The following is a 22,945-nucleotide window of genomic DNA, read 5'->3' as shown; positions in this document are numbered from 1 at the left end:
GAGGAAGATCCAAAGAGAAGGTGGAGTTATTCAGAGAAGGTCAGATTTAACAAATGAGTATGACTCCTGAGTCATAATACTGATACTTCTTTTAGTCTCTAGTGTCTTGGAGCAGATGGCAGTAAAAACCTAAAATTATGACTTGTAGCCCATACTAAAATCTGAAATTCGTTCTACAACAAATTGTTGCAGTATGCGTTTAAGTTGATTGCATTCTCCGTCTATGTTATTCTTTACACAAAAAAGTCGACTGTGACGATGAATGCAGTTGCATGATGATACTCTGAGCACCGTGCACTTTGGATGATTACATGGTATGTGAATATATATCAACAAAATTGCATTAAAATTTTTGAAAAATGTGAGAGTGAGATTAAGACATTCCCAAATAAAGAAAAGCTGAAGAAGTTTGTCCCCACTACGCCAGCCCTACAAGAAATGCTCTTTTAGTTTCCTACCTGCCCAAACAAACACCATTTGGCTTACACACTGGGAACCTCTGGATCACATGTCCTCAAGACAATTCTGGCCCTGGGCCCTGGAATCCTCTGTCCCCAGGCTCCTCCCTGCCCAGGCTCCTCCTTCCTGGGGCTCCTCCATCCCCGGTAGCCTCCATTCCCAAGCTCCTCCCTCCTGGGTCTCCTCCATCCCCAGGCTCCTCCAACCCCGGAATCCTCCATCCCCGGGCACCTCTGTCCCCAGGCTCCTCCCTCCCTGGGCTCCCTCCTACCCAGGCTCCTTCCTCTCCAGTCTCCTCCCACCCTGGGCTCCTTCCTCCCTAGGCTCCTCCCTTTCTGGGCTCCTCTGTCCCCAGGCTCCTCCCTCCCTGGACAGTGTGCCCGGTGGCCTCCCCTGGCCGGCCCCTTCCCTTCAGTGTCCCACAGACTCTAGCCTCCGTGGGCACCCTCCTGCCTTCTCTCCCTGTGACCTTCCTTCCCCATGAGGCCTCTGGTCAAATTACAGGACCCATCCTGAGCCAGCTGGGCCACACCTTCATTGAGGTGGCCTCATCAGAAGCTCCTACTGACAATGGGCACACACCGCACGAGCAGACTGCATTGGAGAACATGTTTTTCTGGGGTGCATAGGGCCTGAGCCACCCCATATGCTCAACAGGGCTCTACAGGCTGAAAGGAAAGGAAAACAGACAAGAGCTAGAAGCTGCCTGAAGAAGCAGAGATTTCTGGTGGGGCAACAATGTGGATACCTGTAATGATAGGACTATTGTAATTTTGGCTTGCAACTGCACTTTTTATCTCCCTCAGGATCTAAAAGGCAGGTGAATAGAATACAATGATAATTCAGTGGTTTGGGACTCAATCCACATGTTACATATAAATGTAACATGAGACAAGAACTACATAAAGATGGGGGGCTGGAGGGGTATAGCAACATAGTTTGCATTTACTACTGAAGTTGGTGTCAAAGTAAACAAGACTGTTATTGCTTAAGGACTTTAAAGTTAAGCCCCGGTAACTACAAACAAAGCATCAGAGAAAATCAAGCTCAGGGAGACAGAAATTAGAGTTCAGGTTGCAGGGGCAGGGGGTGGGGTGGAGGGTGGGATGGGGAGGTAAGGCACAGCATAAAGGCAGGGCAAGAAACAAGAAAAGAAAGACTGAAAAATTCTCCTCTGTTAAACAAAACCTAAGCCAGAGGTCCACAAAAAGCTGAACTGAATGTCAAAGAACAGACAGACAACAAAATTCATCCAGCAAGAAAACCCTAGGTAAAAGAAGTGAAAACAATCTCCAGAATAAACTAATTAAGGTAATGAAATGCCTAGACGCCAGGAAAAAATAACAAATCACACTAGGAAAACTGAACATATGGCCCAGTCAAAGGAACAAACCAACAATTCAAATGAGATACAGGAATTGAAACAATTAATTCAGAATATATGAACAGACATCGAAAACCTCATCAAAAATCAAATCAATGAATTGACGGAGGATATAAGAAAGGCAAGGAATGAACAAAAAGAAGAAACTGAAGTTCTGAAAAAACATATCACAGAACTTATGGGAATGAAAGGCACAGCAGAAGAGATGAAAAAATAATGGAAAACTACGATGGTAGATTTCGAGAGGCAGAACATAGGATTAGTGAACTGGAGGACAAAACATCTGAAATCTAACAAGCAAAAGAAAATATAGGGGAAAAAATGGAAAAATATGAGAAAGGACTCAGGGAATTGAATGACAATATGAAGTGCACGAATATATGTGTTGTGGGTGTCCCTGAAGGACAAGGGAAGGGGAAAGGAGGAGAAAAACTAATGGAGGAAACGATCACTGAAAACTTCCCAACTCCTATGAAAGACTTAAAATTACAGATCCAAGAAGTGTAGCATACCCCAAAGAGAATAGATCCAAACAAACATACTCCAAGACACTTACTAATCAGAATGTCAGAGGTCAAAGAGAAAGAGAGAATCTTGAAAGGAGCAAGAGAAAAGGAATCCATCACAAATAAGGAAAGCCCAATAAGACTATGCGTAAACTTCTCAGTAGAAACCACGGTGGCAAGAAGACAGTGGGATGATATATTTAAATTACTAAAAGAGAAAAAGTACCAACCAAGAATTCTATATCCAGCAAAATTGTCCTTCAAAAATGAGGGAGAAATTAAAATATTTTCAGGCAAAATATCACTGAGAGAATTTGTGACCAAGAGACCAGCTCTGCAAGAAATACTAAAGGGAGCATTAGAGATAGATATGAAAAGACAGGAGAGGTGTGGAGAAGAGTGAAGAAAGGAAGACCATGAGTAAAGGTAAAAAGAAGGAAAATTAGGTAGGACATATAAAATCCAAAAGGCAAAATGGTAGAAGAAAGGACTACCCGTACAGTAATAACACTAAATATCAATGGATTAAACTCCCCAATGAAAACACATAGACTGGCAGAATGGATTAAAAAACTGGACCTATCTATATGCTGTCTACAGGAAACACATCTTAGACACAAGGATAAACATAGGTTGAAAGTGAAAGGTTGGGAAAAGGTATTTTATGCAAGTAACAATCAGAAAAGAGCAGCAGTAGCTATTCCAATATCCAACCAATTAGACTTCAAATGTAAAACAGTTAAAAGCGTCAAAGAAGGAGACTATGTATTAATAAAAGGAACAATTCAGCAAGAAGACATAACAATCATAAGTATTTATGCACCGAGTCAGAATGTACCAAACATGTGAGACAAGCAATGAAAAGAGAAACAGACACATCTACCATAATAGTTGGAGACTTCAATTTACCACTCTGATCAATGGAGAGAACATCTAGACAGAGGATTAATAAAGAAAAAAGTGAATTTGAATAATACAATAAATGAGCTAGACTTAACAGACATTTATAAAACATTACACCCCACAACAGCAGGATACACCTTTTTCTCAAGTGCTCATGGATCATTCTCAAGGACAGACCATATGCTGGGTCACAAAGCAAGTCTCAATAAATTTAAAGAGATTGAAATCATACAAAACACTTTCTCAGATCATAAAGGAATCAAGTTGGAAATCAATAATAGGCACAGTGTCAGAAAATTCACAAATATGTGGAGGCTCAACAACATACTCTTAAACAACCAGTGGGTCAAGGAAGAAATTACAAGAGAAATCAGTGAATATCTCGAGGCAAATGAAAATGAAAACACAGCACATCAAAACTTATGGGACACAGCGAAGGCAGTGCTAAGAAGGAAGTTTATTGCCCTAAGTGCTTATATCAAAAAAGAAGAAAGGGCAAAAATCGAGGAACTAATTGTCCACTTGGAAGAAGTAGAGAAAGAGCAGCAAACTAACCCCAAAGCAAGCAAAAGGAATGAAATAATGAAGATCAGAGAGAAATAAAAGAAATTGAGAATGTGAAAACAATTGAGAAAATCAACAAAACCAGAAGCTGGTTCTATGAGAAAATCAATAAGATTGATGAACCCTTAGCAAGACTGACAAAAAGAAGAGAGAGGATACAAATAAATAAGATCAGAAATGGAAGAGGAGACATAACCACTGACCCCACAGAAATAAAGGAAGTAATGACAGGATACTACGAACAACTTTATGCTAATATATACAACAATGTAGACAAAATGGACAACTTTCTAGAAAGGCATGAACAACCAACATTGACTCAAGAAGAAATAGACAACCCCAACAAACCAATCACAAGAAACTGAATCAGTCATTAAGAAGCTCCCCAAAAAGAAAAGTCCAGGACCAGATGGCTTCACATGTGAATTTTACCAAACATTCCAGAATCTTTCTACGAAGCCAACATCATCCTCACACCAAAGTCAGACAAAGATATTACCAAAAAAAAGAAAGAAAAGAAAACCGCAGACCAATCTCTCTAATGAATATAGATGCAAAAATCCTCACCAAAAGTTTAGCAGATCAAATCCAGCAACACATTAGAAGAATTAATACATCATGATCAAGTAGGATTCATTTCAGGTATGCAAGGAGGGTTCAACATAAGAAAACCACATCAACAAATCAAAGCAGAAAAACCACATGATCAGCTGGATTGATGCAGAAAAGGCATTTGACAAAATTCAACATCCTTTTCTGTTCAAAACACTTCAAAGGACAGGAATAGAAGGGAACTTCCTCAAAATGATAACGGGAATATATGAAATACCCACAGCTAACAACATCCCTAATGGGGAAAAACTGAAAACTTCCCCCTAAGATTAGGAACAAGACAAGGATGTCCACTGTCCGCACTGTTATTCAGCACTGTTGGAAGTTCTAGCCAGAGCAATTAGACAAAAGAAAAAACACAAGGCATCAAAATTGGAAAGGAAGAAGTAAAATTCTCACTGTTTGCAGATGATATGATACCCTATGTCGAAAACCCCAAAAAATCCACAGCAAAACTACTGGAGCTAATAAATGAGTACAGCAAAGTGGCAGGTTACAACATTAACACTCAAAAATCTGTAGTATTTCTATACACTAGTAATGAACAGTCTAAGGGGGAAAATCAAGAAAAGAATTCCATTTACAACAGCAACCAAAAGAATAAAATGTTTAGGAATAAATTTAACTAAAGAGACATAAGGCCTATACAAAGAAAACTATAAGAAATTGTTAAATCACAGAAGACCTAAATAGATGGAAGGGCATACCGTGTTCATGGATCAGAAGACTAAGTATAGTTAAGATGTCAGTTCAACCTAAATTGATTTACAGATTCAATGCAATACCAATTAAAATCCCAAAAACTTACTTTTCAGAAACAGAAAAACCAATAACCAAATTTATCAGGAAAGGCAGCGTGTACCGAATAGCTAAAAGTATCCTGAGAGAAAAATGAAGTCAGAGGTCTCACGCTACCTGACTTTAAGGCATATTATGAAGCTACAATGATCAAAACAGCATGGTACTGGCATGAAGACAGATATATTGACCAATGGAATTGAATAGAGTATTGAGATATAGACCCTCTTATCTATGGACAATTGATCTTTGATAAGGCAGTCAAGCCAACTCACCTGGGACAGAAGAGTCTCTTCAATAAATGGTGCCTAGAGAACTGGATATCCATATGCAAAAGAATGAAAGAGGACAGGACTCAAATCTCACACCCTATACAAAAGTTAACTCAAAATGGATCAAAGATCTAAACATTAGATCTAAGACCATAAAACTGTTAAAAGAAAATGTACAGAAATATCTTATAAATCTTATACCTGGGGCCGGGTTTCTAGACCTTACATCCAAAGCAAGAGCATTGAAGAAATAAATAAATAAATAAATGGGAACTCCTCAAAAGTAAACACTTTTGTGCATCAAAGAGCTTCATCAAGAAAGTAAAAAGACAGCCTGCCTAATGGGAGACAATATTTGAAAACGACATATCAGATAAAGTTCTAGTATCCAGAATTTATAAAGAGATTGTTCAACTCAACAACAAAAAGACAGCCAACCCAATTACAAAGTGGGCAAAAGACTTGAACAGACACTTCTCAGAAGAGGAAAGACAAATGGCCAAAAGGCACATGAAGACATGCTCAACTTCCATGGCTGTTAGAGAAATGCAAATCAAAACCACAATGAGAAATCATCTCACACCCACCAGAATGGCCATTATCAATAAGATAGAAAACGATAAGTGCTGGAGAGGATGTGGAGAAAGAGGCACACTTACCTACTGTTGGTGGGGATGTCAAATGGTACAACCCCTGTGGAAGGCAGTTGGGTGTTTCCTCAAAAAGCTAAATATAGAACTGCCATATGATCCGGCAATACCATTGCTAGGTATCTACTCAGAGGATATGAGGGCAAGGACACATACAGACATTTGCACACCAATGTTTACAGCAGCATTATTTACAATTGTCAAGAGATGGAAACAGCCAAAATGTCCATTAACTGGCAAGTGGCTAAACAAACTGTGGTATATACATACAATGGAATATTATGCAGCTGTAAGACAGAATAAAGTTATGAAGTATGTAACAACATGGATGGACCTTAAGGATATTATGCTGAGTGAGATTAGCCAGAAACAAAAGGACAACTATTGTATGGTCTCACTGATATGAACTGACATTCCTGAAAAAACTTGGAGAATTTGGTTGGCAAAAGAGACCATCAGGAGAGAGAAATTGGGTAATTGGAGCTGAAAGGACACAGATTGTGCAACAGGACTGAATGTAAAAACTCAGAAATGGACAGTACAATACTACCTAAGTGTAATATAATAATGTTAAAACATAATTATGAATGAATGAAGCCGAATGTGGGAATAATAGAGGGAGGAGAGCTGGGGGCACAAATGAAATGAGAAAGAAAGATAGACAATAAAGATTGAGGTGGTATAATCTAGGAATGTCTAGAATGTATAATGATAGTGACTACATGTACAAATTTTTAAACTGTTTCTGCATGAGGAAGAACAAAGGAATGTCATTACTGCAGGGTGCTGAAAATAGAAGGTAATTAATATTTAAAAATTTCAAATTATGTGTGAGACTAAAGCAAAAAAAAATGTTCATTTGGTACAAAACTTATACTTTGACTACTGCATTTCCTAATATAACTTATGTAGACAGCTTAATTGAACACCATAAGTACATGGAACCTTGAGAAGGACAGGAGATTTTGTTGGTTAGTCCAGAGTGATGCCCTGATAAATCCCAAGTCATTTGAACAGTGAATAAAAAAGTATTTGGAACGTCCACTTTGGGGAATGGTGAGAACGGGGGAAAATTCAACTTCCCCAAGTTGAATTCTTGATATTCTCACAAGCAGTCTGGATAACCAAAGCTACAGGCTGAGCCACTAGTTTGGGGGTTTGTTCATATGAAACTTAACCCCACAAAGGATAAGTCATGCCTACTTAAAATTAGGCCTAAGAGTCACCCCCACGAAAACCTCTTCTGTTGCTCAGATGTGGCCTCTCTCTCTCCAGCCAACACAACAAGCAAACTCACCACCCTCCCCCTGTCTACGTGGGACATGACTCCCAGGGGTGTGGACCTTCTGGCAATGTGGAACAGAAATCCTAGAATGAGCTGAGACTCAGCATCACGGAATTGAGAAAAACCCTAGAATGAGATGAGACTCAGCATCAAGGGATTGAGAAAACCTTCTCGACCAAAAGGGGGAAGAGTGAAATGAGACAAAGTGTCAATGGCTGAGAGACTCCAAACAGAGTTGAGAGGTTATCCTGGAGGTTATTCTTACGCATTAAGTAGATATCACCTTGTTATTCAAGATGTAATGGAGAGGCTGGAGGGAACTGCCTGAAAATGTAGAGCTGTGTTCCAGTAGCCATGGTTCTTGAAGATGATTGTATAATGATATAGCTTTCACAATGTGACTGTGTCATTATGAAAACCTTATGTCTGATGCTCCTTTTATCTACCTTGTCAACAGAGGAGTAGAACATATGGAATAAAAATAAATAACAGGGGGAATAAATGTTAAAATAAGTCTAGTTTGAAATGCTAGTGATCAATGAAGGGGAGGGGTAAGGGGTATGGCATTATAAATTTTGTTTCTGTTTTCATTTTATTTCTTTTTCTGAATAGATGAAATGTTTCAAGAAATGATCATGATGATGAATATGCAATTATGTGATGATATTGTGAGTTACTGATTATATATTTAGAACAGAATGATCAAAATAGGAATGTTTGCATTGGCTTGGTATTTTTTGGTATTTAAAAACATAAAATTAAAAAAAAAAGGAAAATCATTTCCTATGAAGCACACAGAGCAAATCAAGGAGGAAAACGAAAAGAAAGGTTAGACAATGAACAGGAAAGACAAAGAAACAGAATAGTTGCAGAATACAGCCACTGAATAGAACTTCAACAAGAATTAAAAGGTCTACTAGAAATGATGCACCCTTGTGGAAAATTAGCATTGTAGGCAAATACACCTGAAATTCAGAGAAGCAGAACGTCAGCAACTGCAGCTATACATCAAAAACACCTCAATACCCCTGTGCATAGCTTCTATGTTTTCCCCACGCAGAGGTAGGTAGAGACTGCTTCCCACTGTGAACTCATCAAGTGGTCCACGTCAGTCTTTAGCATCCCAGACCTTCCCCACCTGCTTTCTCAGTCCTCAGGAGGCACGCCCCCCCGGTTCAGCCTCCTGTCACAGAGTCTCACCAGGGGTTTATTAGCTACTACTTTAACTGAAACCCACCCATTTACAGTTAGCATCATCACCCAACCTGGCCTTCGACTTCTTACTTTTTAATCTAGATTTGTAAGATAAAGGAAGACTTCCAGTTAAAAGAATTTTAGGCATCATGAAACAAGCAGGAAATTTTTGTTTCTTTTGGAAATGCAGTTCTATTTCTTAAGCCTTTAGAGTGACGAAGGGAAGTGTAAATACAGTCTAGGGTGTCTCTTCTCTGATACCCTGGGAAGGATACTGAGTTTCTTTTGGGGGGGGCGGGGGTGGGTGGGCAGCCAGCAAGCATCAGCCTCTGAGTTTCCCCTTCCCTTCTCCTGTCTCAGCTGGAATAAAGTGTGGAATGAACCTGATACTAATTAGGTTAGTATATAGTAAGATTTCAAGCCATTAAGGTCCAAGACTGACTTGAACCACATCTGCAACCTCTGCATATCATTTCTAGCTATTGATATAAAGGTTCTGACAAAGCAGTTGCTTTTCATGCTTTCCATGGCTGCTCTGACCAAGCACTGCTATTAATCTTTGGCCGTCAGCATGCCAGTGCTGACCTAGCTGGTGGCTCCTAGTGGTCACTGGGAATACTGGGATCATGTTTTCTGAGTCAAAACAAAGAAGACATGGTGTGAGAATAGGTCATAATATTTTAAGTCAGTGCTTGTTCCAGATAATCTAAGACATATGGTAACAGTACATAGAGAGGGTGGGAAAGTAGCCTTCCTCATGCTGACTTTTTGGTTTCTGAGGTCCAAAATCATAAGGATATTATATTAGGAAGGGATCAGACCACTTTCCTTTTCTTAACTTAGAATAATGTCCAGGAAAACGTTTTCCTTTTCACACATATGCCATATTGAGAATATGACATGAAATATCCTTTCTACCATAGAATAAATTGTACTTCAAGAATTGTACCAAAATCTCACACCAAATTGAACAGTGTTCAACAAGAATGCTATATTTTCGCAGTCCCGATGACATCTGTAAAAAAAAACAGCTCAAGTTTTGCAAAGCCTAAAATTCTAGTCATTGATAAATAAATATTTCAATTTTTGTGCGTTTGGGTGAAGTAAATATTTCTTTCAACTCTTTTCAAATAATAAACTGTACCTCTTCCTCTGATCTGGTCTTGAAGAAGTCTCTTTCAAATACTCCTTTCTGGTTGAAGACGGTAGGATGCAGTAATGAGTAAGCATTGCCCTCTTCACCATAATTAGTCCTATCACTGATACAACGAATCCGGAGGGCAGGAATATCAGACAGAACAGTTGGAACACCAAAGATAGGATAACCTAGGTTATTAATGAAGGGAGAAAGCAAATATTTTAAAATTGTGCTGTAAAATGTGGTAGCCACCAGTCATGTATGGCCACTGGGGATTTGAAATGGGGCTGGTCCAAACTGATTTGTACTGTAAGGGTAACACATGCAACAAAATTTGAAGATATTGTACAAAATAAATAATGCAAAGTATCTTGTTCATAATTTTATATTGATTACATATTGAAATGATAATGCCTTAGATATACTGGGTTATACAGAATACATAGAATATGTTATTACAATTAAATTTCATTTTGGAGTAATACAAATGTTCAAAAACTGATTGTGGTGATGAATGTATGACAATACTGTGAACCACTGACTGTACACTTTGGATGATTATATGTCAATAAAACTGTGTTTAAAACATTTAAATAAATAAATAAATAAATAAATAAATAAATAAAAACATCTTACTGTTACTGAGCAGGTCCTGTTTCCCCTCCCCCAGCTCCACTGGAGTAAGCCCCATGGCCCCCACCCCAGCTCCACTGAAGCAGCACCCTCGGCCCCTCCCCCAGCTCTATTGGAACAGGCCCCTCGGCCTTTCCCCCAGGTCTAGGGGAAAACTTTTTGTAGCCCCTTTTCCCACCTCCAGTGGAGAGCTCTCCTGGTCCCTTATTCCAACTGTATTATCAGAGAGTTTCCATGATAATTCTATACTTTAATAAAGAAATAATGAGCTGGAAAGCAAGTAGTTCTTGAGGCAAACAAATCAACTTTAGAAATTCAAAGGCAGAGTGGGAAGCATATAGTTTTTATCATAATAAATGCATCTCCCAGGCTGAAGCAATGGTGTCTGCATCCTCACTCTTCCTTCATGCTAAAATGAGTCCAGAAAGATCAAAAAATGATACACAAAAAAATGAAACCTTAAGAGGACGATAAAACATGGGAAAATACCACTGATGGGGTGAATGAGTAATTTATGGCACTTCTACAGAATGGAATACCAGTAAGTTTTTAAATGATCATGGAAGTTTCAAATGTGCCAATATCAATCAATCTATCACATATATTAAGTGGTGAATTCGAGAAACAGAACGTTCTTTTTGTACAAAAAAAGAAAAAGGGGGAATAATATGCAGAGATTTTTTGCTTGAGTGTTTCTAAAAGGACACAAAATAAATTTATTTGATTGCCTCTAGAGCAGAAGATGGGTTTGAAAAGGAAGGAAACTTGCTTTTTACTGAAAATCCTCTGGAGTTTTGAATTATTTGTTATATTGCACATCAAGTCCTTACCTTGCAAAGCAAAATCAAAGCATAAAACTCAAAGAAAATACATTTCAAAATAGAAGAGGATAACCAAGGCAATTCTTACCTTTCTCTGCAAAATTTAAGTGAATGGAGTATGGCAGATCTCTTTTGACGTAAATTCCACAAATGTAAGGTGTCATCAGCCAAGGTACTCATGAGAGCTCCCTGAGAAATGAGCCAAGATAGACTTCAGATATAACACACATAACTGATATTAGTACTACTAAACATGCCCAAAAGCCTTCCAGATTTCAAACCTGCTGCCAATAGATTTGGTTCTGGGAAACATCTGCCTTACCCAAATTCTAAAGAGCACACCTTTATGAGTGTTTAGGTATATAGGGGTGTGTGTGTGTGTGTGTGTGTGTGTGTGTAAATGCACACTCACACTTGAGAAATGCTGACAACACTGGAGGCCTACATATAATTAAGCATTATATATAAAAGATTGATAATGTAATTTTCAGACTCCCTTTCTTCAAATCAATCATTTGTGAATTCCCTTGGTATCTTCTCAGAGGTCTTATGTTCCAATCTGCAACTCCTCCCTGAACTAGCTTCTAACTGAATTAACAGGTACAGCTCAGAACAGCTTAACATCTTTATCAAAGTTTAATATCATGCAGGGCATTCCATTTTGTATATTACAACTTCTGAATATCTTTGCAATATAAAACCTTTGTCAGTAACAAGGTACACTGACAGAATTGAGAAATCATTCTATGATTTGACCTACTCAACAAATATCAATTTTAAAATCTCTTCTTGAAGATCATGTATTTTTTGCCTGTAGAACAAAACTTAACCCCACAAACAACAGGTTAAGCCTACTTAAAATTAGGCCTAAGAGTCACCCCCAAGAGAACCTCTTTTGTTGCTCAGATGTGGCCTCTCTCTCTCTCAGCCAACACAACACAACTCATTGCCCTCCCCTCTCTACATGGGACATGACCCCAGGAGTGTGGACCTTCGTGGCAATGGGACAGAAATCCTAGAATGAGCTGGGACTCAGCATCAAGGGATTGAGAAAATACTCTCGACTGGGCAGAGAGAAATGAGACAAAATAAAGCATCAGTGCCTGAGAGATTCCAAACAGAGCTGAGACGTTATCCTGGAGGTTATTCTTATGCATTAAATAGATATCACCTTTTCAGTTCAGTGTAGCAGAGAGGCTGGAGGGAAGTGCCTGAAAATGTAGACCTATGTTCCAACAGCCATGCTTCTTGAAGATGGTTGTATAAAGACAGAGCTTTTGCAATGTGACTGTGTGACTGTGAAAACCATGTGTCTGATGCTTCTTTTATCTACCTTATGGACAGATGAGTAAAACATATGGATTAAAAATAAATAAATAATAGGTGGAACAAAGATCAAAATAAATTTAGTAGACTGAAATGCTAGTGATCAATGAATGGGAGGGGTAAGGGGTATGGTATGTATGAATGTTTTTTTTCTGTTTTCTTTTTGTTGCCAACAAATGTTCTAAGAAACGATCATGATGATGAATACACAACTATGTGAGGAAAAAGAATGCTCATATTGTGTTGATTGGTTTTATTAATAAAATTTTTAAATAAAAAACAGTCACACTTCATGGTTGTAACAGATTATACTTTGTTTTTGCTACTGACGCACAGTCTTAACATTCTGCTAGTCTACTCCCCTAGAACACTGTACTGCACTCTACTTCTACCGTGGAATTTAACAAAATGCTAAGAATAACTGAAAAATTCTTAGGTCAGCATTTAAAACTTCCTTAAGCAGAACTCTATTCTAACATTTACAATAAATGCCCAATAGTGTTTGAAAAACTATGTCAGTTAATTACTTCTTCTAATGTGACTGAAGCAAGCATCTAAATGAAAAAGAAACCGTGGCATGTACACCAATAACTAATTAGAGTAGTAAATGGGATGAACTAAGTTGAATCAAATTTTTATCCCAGCATCCATTCTCAGACGCCTAACGGTTATTTTCTCAAGTACAGCAAAGTGAATCATAAAGGAAAATAAAGCATTATGAAAAATATGGTACGAAGCCTAAATAGACGGAAAAATGTGTTTCAACACTATTTTCCCTTGTCAAAAGACAAAAAGAAAACTCAAAGGAAAAGCTCTCAGCAGGAAGCACTGCTGCAGCCGAGGCCACGGCTGCAGAGCCCTGTGGGAGGCAGGGGCACCGCTCCTGAGGACACAAGGCGCACTTCCAAGAGGCCATGGGCGGGGTCGCCGCGCACCAGGAGCCTCAGCAGGGAGCCAACCCACACAAGTTCCAGAAGGCACTTATTTTGAAAGGAAAACAGGATCAAAAACTATTTTTAAAAATCCCTAATTTTAAGAAGGATAAAAAAACACAAAGCATTATTTCACTATAACAAGCACACAATTTCTAGGAATATTTATGTGTTTACAGAGAACATAGTGTATTAAGTAAACCTAAAGTTTTAAATAAAGATTACTGTAAAACCCAAAAAGTTATTTTCTATTTAAAACACACTGTATTCTCCCTCATTTAGGAGGCTCTAAATTATTCTGGATTGATGCATTTTTGCATCATGGCACCAATAAATCCGATGCCATAAGCTCCCCATGTCACCACCCTCATCGTCTGCCTGTAAAACAACTTCCAAAAGGACTAATTGGGGGCCCAGAGAACAGAATCAAGAGGAAATTAGTCTTGTTCACTGAATAAAGTCATACCCATATCTGCTGATACTGAAAAACGATGCAAAGATGGACAACTATATTTTTTTCCTAGAAGTTTAAAAGACAACACTTGCCATGAAGTTACACTACGCCTATCTGCCCAGAAGGGGCATGCGATAATCTAATTCCAAAGCAGACACCGTGCACATGGATTCGGCATTAAAGAGCCTGATGAGTTGTTTTTACCCATACAATTCATTTTTCAACTGTTTTTGTTCCATAAGTGAAAATGAGGTGGTTGTGTTTTTACCAAAATGTTCGCACATCTATGAAGTCACAATATTAAAAAAACAAATGCTCACTTTCACTTTTATCTTTAAAGATATCTATTGCATCAATCAAAATCATTAAGGAAAACATACAAATGCAAACTATTTTAAATAAAATAGGAAGTATAGGTCTCCAACAAGCTGATTGCTAAATTAATAGGTGTATCATCATGGAATAGACCCAAAGGTGCCTAATTAAGCACTTTCATTAACGTACTCATTATAATTCACCAGAAAGATATTGCTTCTTTCACAGGATCAAAAAGTACCCATGATGATAATCTGCCTTGGTACACAGGGGCTGCACTTGTGGAGCCTCTGACTTGGATAATGCAGGCAACAGTCAGAAAGCAAAGGGGTCAAAAAGGTGAAGATGCAGCCAACTCAATGGGAGAAAATATTTGAAAACCGTGTATCAGATAAAGGCTTGATATCCTGTGTAAGTAAAGAAAACATTCCACTCAACAAGAAAAGAACAAACAATCCAATTATAAAATAGGCAAAGAAGCAGTTGACCGACCGTGTTTTTCAAATACTGTTGGACATTTACTGTAAAATGACAGAATTCCAGTTAAGGAAGTTTCAAAGAAGACTGAGAGCAGTGGCACAGACAGATATTTGCACACTGATGTTCACAGCAGCATTATTCACAACTGTCAAAAGATAGAAACCATCCAAGTGTCCATCTACAGAGGAGTGGATGAACAAAATGTGGTACATACACATGATGGAATATTATGCAGTATAAGACAAAATGAGGTCCTGAAGCATATGACAACTTAGATGAACATTGAAGGCATAATGCTGAGTGAAATAAGCCATGCACAAAAGGATAGATACCTTATTATTCCACAATTATGACACCGGTAAAGATAAACTCAGAGGTTTATAATATAGAATATAGGGGACCTAGAGATACACGGAAGCTAGAGATGGGTGAATGGTCAGCTAATGAGGCTGAACTTAAATGTAAGGAACAGACAGAACCGAAGGCAGTTCATTAGTGGGTCTGTAAGTAATACTGCCATATTGAAGGTGAACATGATCGAAACGGGTTGTATAGAGCCATGTATTCTAGTGATGAACACTATACATATAAATAAGTTCTTGTATTTACAATTGCAAAGAGATGGAAACAGCCAAAATCTCCATCAACAGAAGAGTGGCTAAACAAACTGTGGTATATACATACGATGGAATATTATGCAGCTTTAAGACAAGATAAACTTATGAACCATGTAATAACATGGATGGACCTAGAGAATATTACGCTGAGTGAATCCAGCCAAAAACTAAAGGACAAATACTGTATGGTCCCACTGATGTGAACGGACATTCGAGAATAAACTTGAAATATGTCATTGGTAACAGAGTTCAGCAGGAGTTAGAAACAGGGTAAGACAATGGGTAATTGAAGCTGAAGGGATACAGACTGTGCAACAGGACTAGATGCAAAAACTCAAAAATGGACAGCACAATAATACCTAATTGTAAAGTAATCATGTTAAAATACTGAATGAAGCTGCATCTGAGCTATAGGGTTTTTTTTTGTTTTTGTTTGCTTGTTGGTTTATTTGTTGTTGTTGTTTTTTACTATTATTACTACTTTTATTTCTTTTCTTTATATTAACATTTTATATCTTTTTCTGTTGTGTTGCTAGTTCCTCTAAACCGATGCAAATGTACTAAGAAACAATGATCATGCATCTATGTGATGATGTTAAGAATTACTGAGTGCATATGTAGAATGGTATGATTTCTAAATGTTGTGCTAATTTCTTTTTTTTTTCTTTCCGTTAATAAAAAAATAAAAATAAAAATAAGTTCTTGCATGAACTACTTCAAAGGTATAAATCTCGTTCAAAGAAAAAATAACGTCCGAGTACAAGGAGAAAACAACTACTGCACACTGTGGTATATGTTTAACAGGAAGACATCACCAGTACCACAGCAATACCAGCGGTAAATAACTGGGGGGGGGGGGGGAAGAGTTAAGGGGAGGTTTGGAAATTCTATCGGTGAGGGTATGTTTATCTGTTATTTTTCTCTTTAGAGCAATGAACACTGTCGAAGCTTGAGAGTGTTGATGATTATACAACTAAGTGAGATAATGTGAGAGATGGATTGTTGACAGTGGACATTATACATGATGCCCCATGGAGGGAGCTGGGCAAAAGATACACTGAGAAGTAGAATGGCGAACTCTGGTATGTATTTAGGATGGAATATCGTGCTCTTACAGAAAGGAATGAAGTCGTGAGGCAACCAACGAGGTGAATAAACCTTGGGGACATTATGTTCTACAAAATAAGCCAGAAAAAAAAAGAATATTGTATGGTCTCTTATAGAAAATATTTATAAGAAAATTTGGGTGTGGATTTTAAGGTCTTATAGTAGTCACATTTAGTCAGGAGCTACAAATGTTATACCTAGATTTTGAGATGCTATGCTATATACGTAGAATCCAGTACCTCCCTGGAACTTCGGCTACCTGTGTGACACCTAAGACTCAGAGTTGGAGTTCTGTAGCTCGGAAAGTCAGCATTACTACATGCAACAACTGCTAAAGAAACTGAAAAAGAGATCAGGTTTGAATTAGAGATAAGAACGAAGCTGACCAGGTCAGGAGTAAGGTAGAGCAGAATATAGGGGTAAGGAGAGCACTGTATTCAGAACTTTACCAACTATATGATATCAAATGTCCAAAACCTAAATTTTCTGCAACACATAATCTAATTCAACATGTACAGACAGCTCATTTAAACAACCCAAGCACACAGAATCCAGAACGGTAATGAGGCCTTGTGATTCTGTACAGCTTAATATAATGCCAGATATATTTCAGAGTATGTTGACCAGATAAGTAAAATGTATTGGCAAAGTCCCTCGAGGAACGGGACATGAAAATATGGAACTATTAAGCTTTGCCATGAAGGAAACCCCTGATACTGTCTCAAACGTTAGGCACTCTTAAGTCAATAGGCAAAGCTCTTGATCTTGAGGCTTCCTCTTATGAAGCTCACGCACGTAGCAGCCATACAAAGCCTACCTATAGGTATGCCGAAGAGTTACCTCCAGAGCACCTCTTTGACTGCTCAGATGTGGCCCCTCTCTCTCTAAGCCCAACATAACAAGTAAAATCATTACCTTTCCCTCTTCATAGGACATGACATCCAGCGGTGAAAGTCTCCCTGGGAAAATGGGACATGACTCCGAGAGATGAGTCTAACTCTGGCACCACAGGATCCACAATGCCTTCTGGATCAAAAGGGGATAAAGAAATGTAATCAAATAAGGTATCAGTGGCTAAGGGAGTTCAAGTAGAGTCAAGAGGCTGCTCTGGAGGCTACTCTTACACAAGCTTCAGCTAGATACTGCTAATTACCACGGTCTGCCAACCCCAACCAACACCATTCCTGTCAACCCTAAAGAATACCCACGGCTTTATCAGAGACTCTACACAAGCTTCACACACTAAGATACTTCTAGAAACCTACAAACTCCAGATGGTTCCTAGGCCAAGTAAGTCCTGAAACGCAGAGGAACCAGCCTCTCCAAGAACATCAACTAGTTCCATCCCCCTATCTTATATTGTGGATACCCCTTTGCAACATGAAAAAGTTAGAATGGGCAGAGTCCAAATATCCCTAAAGATTGGGAGAAGGGTCAAAGGAGAAGGAGGTGTTACAACAGAGAATTTAGAATGTAACAAATGAGCATGACTGCTAAATCACTATATTGCTATTTCTATTATGTCGCTAGTGTCTTGGAGCAGCTAGAAAACCCAAAATTGTGGAACTGCAACCCATATCAAACTCTTGTTTGATAACTATTTCTTACAATGTACTTCCAAATATATTCCTTATTGTATAAATGTTATATTCACAGTAAAAAAATATCATAAAAAATAAAAAGAAGGCAAAGGGGCCCACATAGGTGAGGCCCGCACCCCCTCCTCTTTAAGGTGCTTGGAGGAACTCAGAAGACCCCGCCAGACAGATGGGGCCCACACCCCCACGGAGAAATATCTAAACCAACCACTACAGGGGACATTTGCACACCACGGCACCAACCTCCTTAACAAGCAACAATCACTGCACTAACTTCTTAACCCAACGTAATACAATTCAATATTTTCAGCCACTGATTGCACATTTTAGGAGAAAAGCCGCAATCAAGCATCCAGTTGGACAGGTTTGGCCTTTGGGTCAGCAATACTCATCAGACAGCGTTTCCAAAGGAAACTGAAGTCAGCGGGTTAAGCCAAAAACGCTCACAGGGAAGGCTTCCAGGCCACGCTGGCGGGGTCAGGGCTCGGCGAACAAGGACCCTAACCCTGAGGCCCGGCCAGCAGGCCCCTTCCCAGGCCGGAGCCCAGCTCCCGGCTCCCTGCTCCCTGACCCCGCTCCGCCGCCCCTCTCCTGCGCCCAGCCACCCCACTGCCGCGCCCACCGTCCCACTGCCGCGCCCGGCGCCCCACTCCCTGCACCCACCGCCCCACTCCCAGGCCCGGAGCCCCACTACCCACGTGCGCTACTCCCCGTGCCCCACCGCGTGTCCAGCGCTACACCCCGCTGGGTGCTCCTGCTACTCCTCATGCTCCGCACCCGTTCCCGCTACCCCCCTCCCCCGCGCTCTGCCACCCTGCGCCGGCCCCGGCTCACCTTGCACAGCTGGAAGTGCTTGCCTGCAGCGTCTTGGCGATGTTTCCGGCTCGTGGCTGCCAGGTGGGCAGTCGGCGATGGCGGCGGCAGCGCGGCCGAGGACGATAGGGCAGTCAGGCCGTCCAGCCTTTCCTGATGTTGAATTCGGCATGCTCTCGGTGAAGCCCCCTCCGAAGGGTTCCTGCGACCCCAGGGTGTGCGCGCGACCCGCACAGGAAACACCACGACTGCGGGCGCGGGCGCCCCCCCCCCCACCGCCCCCGTCGCTCCCGCTCCGGCTCAGGCTCCTGTCTGGCCTCCACTCTCGGTGGCCACCACCTGGACCCACGCAAATGCCCAGGACCCCGAGCCAGGCCGGCCTACCGCTGACTGGACCGCTGCGGCTCCCTGAGGGTCAGCAACGAGTGCCAACGCCAGCCAAACCGTAACAGACGCCAACGGCTGTGACCCTCACAATGTGAAACAGAGCGGCAAACAGGTCTCGACGCAGCAGGCGGCCAGTGTGCGCAGGAGCGGCGCGACCTACCAGGCCTCCGGGCGTGCGCAGGCGCATGGTGTACGTTCCCACTGAGCTTGCAGCCAGGCGTGCGCAAGCGCATCGAGAGGACCCCGGCTGGCGAACTTGGATATGCGCATGCGGGTCAGGGCCATTGGCGTCAGTCGCGGCTTGGCGGGTGTTGGCATCCGTTGCAGACGCTCCGGGAGCCGCGGCGGTCCAGTTAGCGGCGGGCCGACCTGGCCCGGGGTCACGGGCGTTTGCATGTAGCTGGGCGGCCGCGACCAAGAGCGGAGGCCAGACGGGAGCGGGAGCCGGACGGGAGCCGCGAGCCGGAGACATCGCCAAGACGCTGCAGGCAAGCACTTCCAGCTGTGCAAGGTGAGCCGGGGCCGGCGCAGGGTGGCAGAGCGCGGGGGAGGGGGGTAGCGGGAACGGGTGCGGAGCATGAGGAGTAGCAGGGCACCCAGCGGGGTGTAGCGCTGGACACGCGGTGGGGCACGGGGAGTAGCGCACGTGGGTAGTGGGGCTCCGGGCCTGGAGTGGGGCGGTGGTGCAGGGAGTGGGGCGCCGGGCGCGGCATGGGACGGTGGGCGCGCAGTGGGGTGGCTGGGCGCAGGAGAGGGGCGGCGGAGCGGGGTCAGGAGCAGGGAGCCGGGAGCTGGGCTCCGGCCTGGGAAGGGGCCTGCTGGCCGGGCCTCAGGGTTAGGGTCCTGTTCGCCAGCCCTGACCCGCCAGCGTGGCCTGGAAGCCTTCCCTGTGAGCGTTTTTGGCTTAACCCGCTGACTTCAGTTTCCTTTGGAAACGCTGTCTGATGAGTATTGCTGACCCAAAGGCCAAACCTGTCCAACTGGATGCTTGATTGCGGCTTTTCTCCTAAAATGTGCAATCAGTGGCTGAAAATTTGAATTGTATTACGTTGGGTTAAGAAGTTAGTGCAGTGATTGTTGCTTGTTAAGGAGGTTGGTGCCGTGGTGTGCAAATGTCCCCTGTAGTGGTTGGTTTAGATATTTCTCGTGGGGGTGTGGGCCCCATCTGTCTGGCGGGGTCTTCTGAGTTCCTCCAAGCACCTTAAAGAGGAGGGGGTGCGGGCCTCACCTATGTGGGCCCCTTTGCCTTCTTTTTATTTTTTATGATATTTTTTTACTGTGAATATAACATTTATACAATAAGGAATATTTGGAAGTACATTGTAAGAAATAGTTATCAAACAAGAGTTTGATATGGGTTGCAGTTCCACAATTTTGGTTTTCTAGCTGCTCCAAGACACTAGCGACATAATAGAAATAGCAATATAGTGATTTAGCAGTCATCTCATTTGTTACATTCTAAATTCTCTGTTGTAACACCTCCTTCTCCTTTGACCCTTCTCCCAATCTTTAGGGATATTTGGACTCTGCCCATTCTAACTTTTCATTTGCAAAGGGGTATCCACAATATAAGATAGGGGGATGGAACTAGTTGATGTTCTTGGAGAGGCTGGTTCCTCTGCGTTTCAGGACTTACTTGGCCTAGGAACCATCTGGAGTTTGTAGGTTTCTAGAAGTATCTTAGTGTGTGAAGCTTGTGTAGAGTCTCTGATAAAGCCGTGGGTATTCTTTAGGGTTGACAGGAATGGTGTTGGTTGGGGTTGGCAGACCGTGGTAATTAGCAGTATCTAGCTGAAGCTTGTGTAAGAGTAGCCTCCAGAGCAGCCTCTTGACTCTACTTGAACTCCCTTAGCCACTGATACCTTATTTGATTACATTTCTTTATCCCCTTTTGATCCAGAAGGCATTGTGGATCCTGTGGTGCCAGAGTTAGACTCATCTCTCGGAGTCTGTCCCATTTTCCCAGGGAGACTTTCACCGCTGGATGTCATGTCCTATGAAGAGGGAAAGGTAATGATTTTACTTGTTATGTTGGGCTAGAGAGAGAGGGGCCACATCTGAGCAGTCAAAGAGGTGCTCTGGAGGTAACTCTTCGGCATACCTATAGGTAGGCTTTGTATGGCTGCTACGTGCGTGAGCTTCATAAGAGGAAGCCTCAAGATCAAGAGCTTTGCCTATTGACTTAAGAGTGCCTAACGTTTGAGACAGTATCAGGGGTTTCCTTCATGGCAAAGCTTAATAGTTCCATATTTTCATGTCCCGTTCCTCGAGGGACTTTGCCAATACATTTTACTTATCTGGTCAACATACTCTGAAATATATCTGGCATTATATTAAGCTGTACAGAATCACAAGGCCTCATTACCGTTCTGGATTCTGTGTGCTTGGGTTGTTTAAATGAGCTGTCTGTACATGTTGAATTAGATTATGTGTTGCAGAAAATTTAGGTTTTGGACATTTGATATCATGTAGTTGGTAAAGTTCTGAATACAGTGCTCTCCTTACCCCTATATTCTGCTCTACCTTACTCCTGACCTGGTCAGCTTCGTTCTTATCTCTAATTCAAACCTGATCTCTTTTTCAGTTTCTTTAGCAGTTGTTGCATGTAGTAATGCTGACTTTCCGAGCTACAGAACTCCAACTCTGAGTCTTAGGTGTCACACAGGTAGCCGAAGTTCCAGGGAGGTACTGGATTCTACGTATATAGCATAGCATCTCAAAATCTAGGTATAACATTTGTAGCTCCTGACTAAATGTGACTACTATAAGACCTTAAAATCCACACCCAAATTTTCTTATAAATATTTTCTATAAGAGACCATACAATATTCTTTTTTTTTTCTGGCTTATTTTGTAGAACATAATGTCCCCAAGGTTTATTCACCTCGTTGGTTGCCTCACGACTTCATTCCTTTCTGTAAGAGCACGATATTCCATCCTAAATACATACCAGAGTTCGCCATTCTACTTCTCAGTGTATCTTTTGCCCAGCTCCCTCCATGGGGCATCATGTATAATGTCCACTGTCAACAATCCATCTCTCACATTATCTCACTTAGTTGTATAATCATCAACACTCTCAAGCTTCGACAGTGTTCATTGCTCTAAAGAGAAAAATAACAGATAAACATACCCTCACCGATAGAATTTCCAAACCTCCCCTTAACTCTTCCCCCCCCGCCCCAGTTATTTACCGCTGGTATTGCTGTGGTACTGGTGATGTCTTCCTGTTAAACATATACCACAGTGTGCAGTAGTTGTTTTCTCCTTGTACTCGGACGTTATTTTTTCTTTGAACGAGATTTATACCTTTGAAGTAGTTCATGCAAGAACTTATTTTTATTTTTATTTTTTTATTAACGGAAAGAAAAAAAAAAGAAATTAGCACAACATTTAGAAATCATACCATTCTACATATGCACTCAGTAATTCTTAACATCATACATAGATGCATGATCATTGTTTCTTAGTACATTTGCATCGGTTTAGAGGAACTAGCAACACAACAGAAAAAGATATAAAATGTTAATATAAAGAAAAGAAATAAAAGTAGTAATAATAGTAAAAAACAACAACAACAAATAAACCAACAAGCAAACAAAAACAAAAAAAAACCCTATAGCTCAGATGCAGCTTCATTCAGTATTTTAACATGATTACTTTACAATTAGGTATTATTGTGCTGTCCATTTTTGAG

At 41.1% G+C, this 22,945-nt stretch overlaps 1 protein-coding gene across 3 annotated transcripts in view; it reads right to left on the bottom strand.

Moving 5' to 3' along the window:
• Positions 1–19,434, bottom strand: part of LOC143651837 (mitogen-activated protein kinase kinase kinase 9-like) — a 103,588-nt gene extending 84,154 nt beyond the window's left edge. For all 3 annotated transcript variants that reach the window (XM_077122660.1, XM_077122662.1, XM_077122661.1), the window contains exons 1-4: positions 18,883–19,434; positions 17,366–17,476; positions 11,308–11,408; positions 9,772–9,953 (exon numbers count right to left, since the gene is read on the bottom strand). In XM_077122660.1, the coding sequence (XP_076978775.1) occupies positions 9,772–9,953; positions 11,308–11,383 (258 nt within the window). In that variant the 5' untranslated portion in view covers positions 11,384–11,408; positions 17,366–17,476; positions 18,883–19,434. The remainder of the gene's footprint in view (positions 1–9,771; positions 9,954–11,307; positions 11,409–17,365; positions 17,477–18,882) is intronic.
• Between the last annotated feature and the right edge of the window lie 3,511 nt (positions 19,435–22,945).

The sequence above is a fragment of the Tamandua tetradactyla genome, chromosome 12 (genome assembly GCF_023851605.1).
Source record: "Tamandua tetradactyla isolate mTamTet1 chromosome 12, mTamTet1.pri, whole genome shotgun sequence".
NCBI classification, from domain to species: Eukaryota; Metazoa; Chordata; class Mammalia; order Pilosa; family Myrmecophagidae; genus Tamandua; species Tamandua tetradactyla.
The sequence above is the reverse complement of the archived record's forward strand: the minus strand, read 5'-3'. Positions and strand labels throughout refer to the sequence as shown.